The 12,656-nt window shown below is 39.0% G+C and overlaps 1 protein-coding gene across 2 annotated transcripts; it reads left to right on the top strand.

Moving 5' to 3' along the window:
• The first annotated feature begins 702 nt into the window (after nt 1-702).
• kif3a (kinesin family member 3A) lies at nt 703-12,165 on the top strand. 2 transcript variants are annotated; one of them, XM_046405984.1, is made up of 18 exons: nt 703-872; nt 1,358-1,640; nt 1,756-1,900; nt 3,016-3,100; nt 3,294-3,399; nt 3,739-3,878; nt 3,984-4,181; nt 4,398-4,572; nt 4,672-4,770; nt 7,089-7,097; nt 8,042-8,198; nt 8,361-8,541; nt 9,194-9,304; nt 9,540-9,665; nt 9,876-9,929; nt 10,025-10,093; nt 10,225-10,355; nt 11,058-12,165. In XM_046405984.1, the coding sequence occupies exons 1-18, from the start codon at nt 867-869 to the stop codon at nt 11,104-11,106; spliced, it is 2,124 nt and encodes a 707-aa protein (XP_046261940.1). In that variant the 5' UTR covers nt 703-866; the 3' UTR covers nt 11,107-12,165. The 2 variants fall into 2 exon arrangements, with proteins under 2 accessions (XP_046261940.1, XP_046261941.1); XM_046405985.1 differs by lacking the exon at nt 7,089-7,097 and having other exon boundaries at nt 704-872.
• The last annotated feature ends 491 nt before the right edge of the window (nt 12,166-12,656 follow it).

Here is a 12,656-nt window from a genome sequence, read left to right on the forward strand (position 1 = left end):
AATCTGAAAAGTAGCTGGTAACTTAAGTTATGGAACAACTGTAGTTAAGTAAAAAGTGTAATATTTGCCTCTGAGATGTAGAGGTGAGTAAATTCTCAAGTAGTACAAGTACCTCAAGTAAAAGTACCTAAAATTTGTACTTCAGAGCAGTACATTTACTGACATTGTACCACTAACCTACCTGATTGTGCAGCATTTTCAAAATGCGTGTGTAAGGAGAGACTTAATATCAGAGAAGAGTTGGCTGCTCCACATTATGTGCAGTGAGTTTTATATTATATATTCTAAAAACCTAGTGGCTACAGACTACATCCACCAGCAGCCAAACTGGATTACCCCAAAGGACCCTCTAATTTCATGTGTGCCAACTGATTTGAGGTCAACTTGTCAATGAAGACATGGCTTGTCAGTAACCTGACGCTTTGCTTTACATACACACTATATCTGTAATAAGCTAATATTAGTCTGGTCAATTTTATTATCAGCCTTGTGCTAGTCAAAATGTGGTTTCAGTGCCATTAATATTTATTACCTACAGTAAATGTATGTTGATACATCCCACCTCTGCTCATGTATGCACCAGATACATATGAGCACACTCATGCTACCTTGCACAATGCAGCAGTTACTGCAACCTACCAACCTGAGGCACAGATACGGTGTTGTGTCTCTAAGGGAGACCCCCCCGCCCCGACTGTCTCTATAACGCATGCGCACTGAGTCAATCCTGACAACCCTCTTTGGTAGTATGGGCGCTGTACTGGCATTTAAATTCTTCGGATGAGCTGTAGTCTAATGAACATAGCCTTACAAACATTTCATTGTCTCACACACATATAATACAATCGTCTGACTGCATTCTCACTATGCCGGTAAGTCCCTACGCTTGTGGGCATTTTTTGTTGTTTTGAAAGCGGTTCCTCCCTTCCTCCATCCTGGCTGATATGATGCTAAGCGATTAGCATCTTTAGCTTACCAGTTTTCCTGCAGGATACAAGGAAAACGCGTTCCCAGTGTCACAAGAAATCGATACATAAAGTGCTAATAGTGTGGCACTCACAGAAAATAATTTTAACAAATTAGCTGTTGTCAGTCAGTTACCTTTAACGTCTTTGATGTAGACGTTTACCTGTATAGCTACCCAGCAGACGGCATGACGCTAACGTTAACGGATAACGTTTGAATGACTAATATTAGCTAGCTTCTAGCAGTCTTTTGATGGACGTGTGCCTTCATGTTCATGTTGGTTAACTAAAATTGCAGGTTTCCTACTTAATTGTCACAAACATATTAGCTTACAATTATGGCATAACGGTTCGTCATGGCACGTCTGACTTTTTTCCGTGTATGATTTCAGAGCAATAAGCTTGATAAACCTGACAAGCAAGAGGTCAATGATAATGTCAAGGTGGTGGTGAGATGTCGTCCCCTCAACCAGAAAGAGAAAATGATGGGCCACAAGCAGTCCGTCAGTGTGGATGAGATCCGTGGGACCATAACCGTGAACAAACTGGATTCCCCCCAGGAGCCTCCTAAAACCTTCACATTTGACACTGTGTTTGGACCAGACAGCAAACAGCTGGATGTCTACAATCTCACCGCCCGCCCCATCATTGACTCAGTACTGGAGGGTTACAATGGTAAAATGAATGTAACATCACCAATACTTTTTTTTTTGTTGTTGTTTTGTTTTCTGTTTTCATATTACCGGTACATACTGGCACTGATGGCTTGAGTCTGTACTGTCCCTTTCAGGCACCATTTTTGCGTATGGACAAACTGGCACTGGAAAAACGTTCACCATGGAGGGTGTGAGAGCAGTGCCAGAACTCAGGGGGATAATTCCAAACTCCTTTGCTCATATTTTTGGTCACATTGCCAAGGCAGAGGGTGACACAAGGTGAGATAAGCAAACAGTTTGTAAACATTTATTTATACCCAGCAAATTGATTTTCCTTCCATGCATGATTAGTTCATGTTTACAATCCTCAGTTTCCACATCAGTGCCAAATTAAGTAAAAGCTATTTGTCTTGTTTCTTTTGCTACTTTGCACATTTTACCACAGACAATCTGTAGACAGATCTTGACACTGATATTGATGGAAATGCCTTTATTTTGTACTGAAATTTTGAATATACAGATAGGTAGCCTTTTCTTAATCACCCTCTAAGTAAAATATCTGTTCAAATATGATGTCTTTGACAAAGACAAGCATGTAAATATGAGTAATGGTGGATAGGATCTGAAGACCTAATTTTACTCAAGTGATGTACACTATATCTAGACAAACATATTGGGACACATAACATTACACTTCATTCTTCATTCGAGTTGCCCTCCCCCCCACACCTTTGCCGCTATAACAGCTTCCACACTTCTGAGAAGGCTTTCCACAAAATTTTTGGGTGTTTCTGTGGGAGTTTTTGCCCATTCATGCAGTACACCAATAGTGAGGTCAGACACTGATGTTGGACCAAAAGGCCTGGCTCGCAATCTCTGTTCCAGTTCATCCCAGAGATATTTGATGGGGTTGAGGTCAGGACTCTGTGCGGGCCAGTCATGTTCTTCAACACCAAACTCATCCAACCATGTCTTTATTCGCTTTTTGCACTGGGACACAGTCAGGCTTGAAAACTGTTGCCACAAAGCTTGAAGCATAGCATTGTCCAAAATGTGTTGGTATGCTGAAGCATTAAGATTTCCTTTCACTGGGAGTAAGGATCGAGCCCAACCCCTGGAAAAACAGCCCCAGTCTCAGTACTTTTGTCTATACAGTGTAGCTCAGTCATATTCAGAAAATACAAATTATTTGTACAAACCATGTAAAGAACACATTTTTATCAATTTCTAAATTGTGGTCTTATGAGCAGAATAAAGGACTACATTAATACAGTGCTCTCATCAAGGAGCACAAGTGTGGAAAGTGAAGCATTTATTTGCATGGCTGGCTTTGCCATTTGCAGGTTTCCATTTCAGCATTTATCTGACTGTGAATAAACATTCTACTTCTACAGGTTTTTGGTTCGTGTTTCGTACTTGGAGATTTATAATGAGGAAGTGCGGGACTTGTTGGGCAAGGACCAGATGCAGAGACTAGAGGTAAAGGATATCTGAATTCAACACTGAACATGGAGTTCAGTGTAGTAACAAAACTGTGCTGGAGGATCTATCATGAAGATCAGTATTTTTTTTCAAAGGGGAAAACTTTATAGAATAGATTGAATAGATTTCCTTGTACTAATTAATGACAGCAATTTCCCATGATAAAATTCTACTTTTTTTCCCATCGCAGGTGAAAGAAAGACCAGATGTTGGTGTGTATATAAAAGACCTTTCTGGTTACGTCGTGAACAATGCCGATGACATGGACAGGATTATGACTCTGGGACACAAAAACCGTAAGCAGAATAACCAACAGCATAAAGAGAGAAATCAAAACTCACAAAATCAAAAACTGATCTTGAGTTTGAAATCTTTGCTTGCAAGAAATGTAAATCTAGACAAAGATTAAAGCCAATTGGTGTACCTAAAATAAATTCTTTTATTATTTCAGGTACAATGCATGCATGCTATTATACAAATATCTTGTATGCAAAAATGTTTAACACACACCAAAGTTATATTTTTTTTATGAAGATAATCATTTTTAAAGAAGTTATTTCAGCAAACATTTTTACGTTAATAAGCCACACCTATGAGTCATGTTGTCTGATCAAATGTGATTTCGCTGTACTAAGGGTCTGTCGGTGCCACAAACATGAATGAGCACAGCTCTCGTTCTCACGCTATCTTCACCATCACCATCGAGTGCAGTGAGAAAGGTGTAGATGGAAACCAGCATGTGCGCATGGGAAAGCTTCATCTGGTTGATCTTGCAGTATGTATCAGGGGCCAGAAACATCCAAGTAAAATTAAACAACTTCTTAGAAAATGAGCTCAGTCAGTTGCTACTGCCAGTTAATCTTCAACTTTACACCTACAGGGTTCAGAGAGACAGGGCAAGACTGGAGCCACAGGTCAGCGTTTAAAGGAAGCAACAAAGATCAATCTCTCTCTGTCTACACTGGGTAACGTCATTTCTGCGTTGGTGGATGGCAAGAGCACACATGTACCTTACAGGAACTCTAAACTAACTCGTCTGCTGCAGGATTCACTAGGAGGAAACTCCAAGACCATGATGGTAAAGTGAAAGTTTGAAAACGGTACTAGAAGCATGTGCACATGCTGAGTTGCACAAAACTGAGGTGTTCTTCTAAGTGACAAATCCTTAATTTCAACAAAACAATAAATGTGCAAGTTGACATTATTTGAGCATTTGTATATTCTAAGCATTTCATTTGATGTTGACAAAACAGTTTGTGCCTCTTTTTTTAAAATGAAAAACTTTTCCCACCAGTGTGCAAACATAGGCCCTGCAGACTATAACTATGATGAGACCATCAGTACCCTGCGCTATGCTAATAGGGCTAAAAACATCAAGAACAAAGCCAGGATCAACGAGGACCCCAAAGATGCCCTGTTGCGCCAATTTCAGAAGGAGATTGAGGAACTAAAGAAGAAACTAGTGGAAGGTAATGAGTCAGGCGCAAGAAAAACCTCATTCTGTTTGGTGTACAAGTATTATTTAAATACAGGCTTGTATCTTTTCAAATGGCTTTGTGTGATCCTAGGTGAAGAGATCTCTGGCTCAGAAGGCAGTGGATCAGAAGAGATGGATGAAGGTGATGAAGATGGAGCAGATGCAGCTGAAGGCCACCGGAGAAGAAGGGGTAAGAATTTGTAATTTATATACACAGAGATTCGAGCGTGCAGTAGAGCAGATGACTGAAAATCTGCTGATGTTGTCTTCACAAGCCTTTTTTTTGGTGCAGTGGCTGCATGTGGTTGCGTCGACATCTTTTGTGTATATCTAGTTTAACCTCTTATCAGTATGTTGATTATAATATGAGTCAGCAGTCAAAATTATCAAGTCCTTAGCCTCAGCTTTTTGTTAACAGGCTTCCATAAACAACACTGTTCTCATTTAGGAGTTTCCCTTGTATTCTCACCTTCTACTTTGCCCTGCTTTTAATTAGAAAATGCTGATGAATAAGCATGCTTAAGTTGTCACACTTTTTTTTTTTTGCGGTGACGACGCTAAAATTCCTGTGGTGCAATGTTCTTTCTCATGACTTGTTTGACCTACATAAAAACACCTATATTTTACTTTAAATCCTGCAAGCCAATTGCTCCCAGAACCCCCTATCTCTACCTCTACTTGTTTCTCACTGCTGGCTTTGGTTGGATAGTGCTTCCTCTGCTTCTTTTCCAGACAGTGGCAGCAGCAGCAATAGTACCTCAGTACCTCCGTTCACTGAGGACAAACCTCGGAATAGTGAGTTGGAGCAGCACTCTGCTCTACCAACCCACCTGCCCAATAACTTAAGCCCTTTTCACACACAGAACCAGTGAAATGGCTGGTCTTCGGTAAAAACAGAAGGCAGATTCATTTATATTTATACTGAAGTCTGGTATAAGAAAAAAAAATCCACGTTGCTCCTGACCAATTCAGATTTTTCCTACCATGGTGAAATCACTGCTGGATCAAGTTGTAAAAAATAACTCTAAGGATGAACAGTGTCGTGATGATGAGACAGCATATTTTGCAGCTTATCATCTATTTATTTTTGTTAATCGATTGTTGACAACAAGCACTACTTTGGGAAGCTTGCCCTCAGTTAAGCATCCCCAACACCAACATGACTGCTTGTGTTAAAAAATGGATTTCCAAGTTGGTTCTTGTTCTCTCTTCAATTCTCGATTTGCTTGCTGTTTGTAGCGTAATAGTTCTTCTGTTTATGTTTTATTGTTTATAAAACATAAACGGTTTGATTGTCGATTTTTCCAATTGAAACTTTAGAATGACTCAACTGATGAATGAGTGTGGTATTTAAAATGAATTTGTGTTTTTCGCGGTGTGTACGTAGGTGGTTTCTGTAGGGGGATTTCCTGATGACTTGACATTTCATCTACAACTTAAGTTATTTGTGGTATGTCCTATCTGAAGTGGTCAGGTTCATTGATTGGTTTTCAGTTGCACTCAAATCCAAGTGTAGAATCTGGAATTGTTTTATAAACCATTTTCATTTTAAAAATGGTTTTATTTGGTAAGATATTTTATGGCTTTATCAGCTAGACAATAGTAGAAAGATGACAGGAAATGGAGTATAACTTGCAAAATTCCCCAATCAGATAAAAACTGAGGATTTTGTGGTTTATGGCCAACACTTAAACCACTAGACCAGAGCTTTACGCAACCCATGTAGAAGGAAGAAGGAAGCTTGTGATCTCCTTCTAGTTTGCTTTGCATTTTTAATTCAGGAACTCACAGAAAAGTTATCTGTTAGTGTTGTTAATTTAATTGATACTTAGGCTGATTAAGGTCCTGATTGGGCACTTATAAAATGTACTGAATGTGTGAGAAGGGCTTTGTACTCTCCCTGTGTCTCTACCAATCCTGTAGACTCACACTCTGGATCCCCCCATCACTGCTGACCACACACGTTTTGTGTCCCAAATTGTAAGATTTATGTGAAAATGATTGCAGAGGTTCCCGGCATGTAGGGTTGACAGAAATGTGTCAGGGCAGATTCTTGAATTCAGATTGAACTTTTCGAGAACAATTGACGCTGTCTCAAATTCAACTCTTTTTCAGTTTTTTTTTCCTTTTTTTGGGGAGGGGGGGGGGTTTCCACGCGTGATGTAAATGACATTTTTATTATAATTGATTATTTATGCATGACAGTTTCAAAGATGTCATTCATCCATTTCATTATGTGAAGTGATATTTTTTTTTTGTTTTTCCTTTTTGTCTCATGTCTCTTCACTGTAACTTCTTCCATGGTATTTAGTTATTATAACTGAAACTTCTTTCTCATTTGATCTCCCACTCTTTTTAGTCTTTTTTTATGTCTTGTATTGTTCCAGTCTATCGAATCATGATCATGAGACTTTCGAGATCACTGTGTAATGTGGGGCTCTTTGTCTCTCTCTCTCCTCCTGGTGCAAATGCCGCCTGTCTGACTTGCTATACACCTCTTAATTCAAGAGGAAAGAGGTTGGTGTAAGAGTCTTTGTAGTCCTACAGTACCGTACTCTAGCAATGCTGTCTCTACTCACATGAATTATCCAGATGGCTCACTAACTATGACTGATAAGATGGCATATTGTATAATTGCTGTTAACATTTTGTGTCCATATTCGACTGCCACCTATAGGTCTTGTGTTCTTCATCTTCATAGATATCATGTCATTAAGAGAATCTTGCACCTTACATTGTCCCGCTTACTTTCAATTTTTGTTTACTTAAACATTTTTTAAAGGGGAATTTAGTATTTTTAAAAATGGGCCCTATATGTATATGTTTTGGTGTGTCAATGCTTTATACTTTACAAAAATTTTGGAATTGGTTCAGTAGATCGCCTCAGCTGGCAGCTGCAACGTGGAGTGGCTACAGCATAATCCTGTGGGGCAACTCTGGCTGTCAAGGTTACATCCACTGAGAGGGTATTTTAGCCACTCATGCTGACATTGTGGCTCTGATTGTTTGACAACATTATGAAAAGGATCTCTACAAAGAGAGGTTTTGTTTTTTTTTAAGTATAAAATCCTTTTTGTTTACCAGCAAGTTTCTTTTGTTAAGTTTGAACCGCTTTGACATTAAAATATGTAAATATAGGGCCTAGGTTTAAAAATGCTCGAATTCTTCATTAACACTGTGCCTTGTGAAGTTTGTGAAGCTGGATATCACTGGCACTCACTGTTAGGAATGAGTTAGTTCAAAAAAGAAAACCCTATGAATTTAACTTCTTTAGAATGAATGTGTGAACTAAGACTGCACATGTTATATAATACTAATGCTGACTAAAAAAAACACAGCATAAAATGAATTAATCTTCATTTAAACCATTCTAACTTATACAATTACAAATACATGGGAAGATGCATCTAAAATAACTTGTCAGTTAAAAACACTATGTTTTCCTCTGTGTCTCCCTTCAGGCAGGAAGAAGGTTTCTCCAGACAAGATGGTGGAGATGCAGGCAAAGATTGAGGAGGAACGAAAGGCCTTGGAGGCCAAGCTGGACATGGAGGAGGAGGAGAGGAATAAGGCAAGAGCAGAGCTGGAGAAGAGAGAGAAGGACCTTCTTAAAGCCCAGTGAGTTGATGAAAGGAAAAGACATTTGTACTTTTGAAGTTTTTAAATGTGGTATTCATGATGAAACAAATGCAATAATATGTAATCTCTTCTTTAATAGTAAGGGTATGTGGTGATGTGGTAGCTACTCCTTTAATACTCCGTCTGCCTTTGATCTCTTAGGCAGGAGCATGAACTTCTTCTGGAGAAATTGTCAGCCCTAGAGAAGAAGGTGATCGTGGGTGGGGTGGACCTTCTGGCCAAGGCTGAGGAACAGGAGAAGCTTTTGCAGGAATCCAACAATGAACTGGAAGAACGTCGCAAGAGAGCAGAACAGCTGCGCAAGGAGCTGGAGGAAAAAGAGGTACGGATAGATGAAATTTAGTCAGTGTCATGCTCATCCAATGAAATAGTTCAGTAAGTGGATCAGCTCAGACAAGTGCTTAGTCATTCATCCTGCTGTCAGTATGAAAGGAAATGATTATGTGAATTACGAATTTGTTTTGTCCTATTGCAGTCAAGTTAACGTAACTAGCAAGTATAAATAATGCTATGTCTCCCAATCATTCTGGTGCTAAATGCATAATGCTGTGTTTGTTTATTTACTGAGATGTCTTTTTAAATAAGTTTTATCATCAGGTTCAAGCATTACAGTGGGTGTGAAAACATGACATCAGATGCCACATGGTCTGCATGACGTGGCAGTCTCAATATTAGCTTTGTCTGCATGGAAATTGCTCCATCACTGTTGTGGGGAAATATGGTTAGACTCTCTGTCACTTTCTTTGCATTCATGTAAATGAGCATTGTTGAGAGAAAAATCAAAGTGACCCACATCCTTTCCGTGTGAAGAGATGCAGAAGTGAGGTTAAAAACCGTTTCACAACACCATTTTGTGAAAACAACCTCTGTCTTTTATTTATATAGCTTCTTCACTGTCATGACCACAAACTATGGCTTGCTTTCTTGCAGAAGAAGTTTGCTGTCAATTAATCACCCTCTCCCTCTTCAAACAGCAAGAACGTCTGGACATAGAAGAGAAGTACACTAGCCTACAGGAGGAGGCTCAAGGAAAGACTAAGAAGCTGAAGAAAGTATGGACCATGCTGATGGCTGCCAAATCTGAAGTAAGCATAATATGAAAGTATCACAGTTAACAGCCCACGTCAGGGCAGAAGGGTGGTGTATTGTGCAGAGACAATCACACAGTGTGAGTCCTTTTTTCTTCTGAGATCCCTTAGAGAGACTGAATTCCTATTAATAAAACACTTTTCAAACACAGCTTAACCTCAGTCCATGGTTGTAGTTGGTTTTGATTGATCGGGTGGGTCCAAAACAAATCTGCTGTGGTCTTTCTCTTAGATGGCAGATTTGCAGCAAGAGCATCACAGAGAGATTGAGGGCCTCCTGGAAAACATCCGCCAGCTGAGCCGCGAACTGCGGCTCCAGATGCTTATCATTGACAACTTTATTCCTCAGGAATACCAGGTGACACTCACATTTGCAGCTTTGTGTGATTGTCAGTATTTTGTCTTTGCTCAGTGCCTTTGACTTGAATTGTTTCCTCAAATCTGTACACAAAGAAGAGGCTTACCAGAAAAAAATGTAAAAAAATTTATTTGGACATGAAGCTTTGTAAATTGCAGCAGCTGTCACTTTTTTTCTGTGTTTTATGTTTTCTCATGTTTTCTTGTGCAGGAGATGATAGAGAATTACGTGCACTGGAATGAAGACATTGGAGAATGGCAGCTGGTGAGCGCACTTTACATAACTGCAAACACTGGCATGTATTCAGAAGTGTGAAGTCTGGGTTCAGTGCGTCTTTATGTTTATCTCATGTCTTCCAGAAATGTGTGGCATACACTGGCAACAATATGAGAAAACAGACCCCTGCTCCAGACAAAAAAGAAAAAGATGTGAGTTCTTTGTATGTTTTTTGTTCCTGCCTGAGATTTTGTGTTACAGCTGATGTGGCTGATCTTTTTCTCTTTTCCCTCCTTGACAATGTATTACTGACCTCGCTTATCTGCTGGCCTGCCCCCTTTAGCCATTTGAGGTGGATCTCTCCCATGTGTATCTGGCCTACACAGAGGAGAGCATGCGGCAATCAATGATGAAACTAGAGAGACCCAGAACCTCTAAAAGTGGCAAGAGTGGCCGTCCCAAGACTGGGCGAAGGTAATCTGCTTTGTGCAGAGGCTACAAACAGCCTTTGTAGTTTTTCATGGCTCGTCTCTTTCATCAGTCTTCATATCTTCATAGCTTTCCAGCGTAGAAGTTAAGTTGCAACAGTTTTACGGGCAAGCTAATAACTATCCATCAACTAACACAAACACACTGATGACTTACATGGATTTACTGTCAGCCTCTATTTGATGCCAGTCCCTCATCTATGCCCATTCAGTGCTTGTGCTGACTAGGGATTGAATAAATGCCACAACAGCAGTTTTAACAGTTTTTATTTGACCATGCATGTTGAAAGTGTGAGCCTTTTTGTGATAGAGCCTTCATGTGATAGAGAGAAAAGGCTGATTGCAGCATAATTTCAGTATTGCTTCAGAGGCCATTATCAAAGGGGAAAATCGCTTGTAAATGTCCGCTTTCACAGACCTTCCAATGCACCAAAAGCATACACACCTTTTTTCGACATCTGGACTGAATGTATCTCAATCACCCACAATGAGATACCACATGTTTTATCTGCATTTTGGTTAGACAGCATCAGATATATAATGAAATCTATTAATAGTATGTTGATATGAAGTGTTAGCATTATGGTATTTGCCGTTATCATGGTAGACTGTTATTCTGAGAAATGAAAAGGCTTGAAAGCTCCCTGAATTTGTCGATAACACTTATCATGTACATATCTCCACACAGGAAGAGATCTACAAAGCCGGACGCTGTGATCGAATCCCTTCTTCAGTGAACACGTTGTAGATGAGCGCTTGGTTTCACTGTCACTTTAGGAAGAGAAGTCATTAGTGCAGTCTGAATAATTGTATTGCTGAACATTATTTAAACGATTATCTGAATACACTGTATAGCTGGTTTGGTTTTAAATGTGAAGAAACTGCACCTATGACAGGTTTAAGACCTCTTGGCCAAGAGGGCCTGTTATTTGTATTATAGTCCAAGACAAATTTCAAGGTGATTGCTTTGGAGCATATTTTGGCGGTGGCAGCCTTTGTTTGACGAAGAATATAACATAAACATAATTCTTTTGCAACATTATTAGTTATGAATATGACCAGTAGTCCAAAAGAAGATATGGAATTGACAGGATGTTGAAAATAGACTTGTGATTGACTTAAATTTGTGAAGTGTATATAACACACAAAGTGTTTTGCGATGAGCACCACACAGATTAAATTGTAGCTTGTGTATTACTGATTTCCTGCTATGTGATAAAATAATTCATATTAAATGGCCCAAGCTTGTCTACACTACACTAGAATACACTAGAATTCTAATTGAAACAAATTATTTTACTCTGCGCAACCTGTAGCCTCTGTTTCCTCCCAGTGAATAAGGAAATCATAAGCATGGAAATGCACAAAACTAAACACTAGTGTGGAGGGAACAAGGAGAGGAGAGTAAGTAAGACTAAGTATGTAATTGAGAATTGTGCTTTGTACTTAGTCCTTTAGGTCTGAAGCATAGGGACATATATCCAAGCCACTTCTTATGTTAGTGCCAGTTGCTAGTCTAAGCACATCGCCTTTTTTTTTATTTATTTTGTCAGAACACTTTGTTGCGTTGAAAATATCCCTTACATGTTGTATGCCTTATAATGCACTAATATGACGTTTTTGTGGAGATTATTTTATGATGTTCTGTAGTGGGGAACTTTTATTTTGTACCATATGTCAAATGTTTACAACCACGAGACCCCTGGATATGTTATTTATGAAATTATTTTACATGTTTTATCTCACATTGTTGCTGCATTCTCTTTATTTCATTAATAAACTGGTGACATTCCTAATGATTTGTTCGTGCTTTGAAAAAATAACTATAACTGCACGCAGCTGCCATAAAAAGCTTGTTTTTAATCACAATTCCTTCGGTGGAAGAATCTATAAACTCAGTAAGTAATTAACTTTAAAAAGTAGTCTTGTGTTCACAAGTCTTGACTGAACAGATACCTGATACAGAAACAAATGTGCTGAGAAAAATAAGTGTCGAAGAACTGCTGTCCCATTATAATTTATTAATGTACAAATACAAAAATAAGATCTGTAAGAAAATAAATTACATTTTGTAATAAATAAAAATAACTTATGGATGTTACACGTTACTTAAATAATACATATATCCACTCATAGTGAGTGAAGTCACAATGTTCGGCGATTGGCACAATCCTTGATGTCTTTCAGAAGCCTTTCTACGGTATATGTGGAGCTCGTCCCCAGGTGACACACAGTGCCATTGTCAATCTGAAACAATCATTTTGACAGTTTTAATAAAGTGTACAAA

This window comes from Scatophagus argus, chromosome 12, assembly GCF_020382885.2.
Source record: "Scatophagus argus isolate fScaArg1 chromosome 12, fScaArg1.pri, whole genome shotgun sequence".
Taxonomy (NCBI): Eukaryota; Metazoa; Chordata; class Actinopteri; family Scatophagidae; genus Scatophagus; species Scatophagus argus.

Coding starts and splice junctions, on each gene's coding strand:
- kif3a (XM_046405984.1), top strand. Junction 4,182..4,397: donor GAAACTCCAAGACCATGATG/GTAAAGTGAAAG, acceptor TTTTCCCACCAG/TGTGCAAACATAGGCCCTGC. Junction 8,542..9,193: donor AGGAGCTGGAGGAAAAAGAG/GTACGGATAGAT, acceptor CTCTTCAAACAG/CAAGAACGTCTGGACATAGA.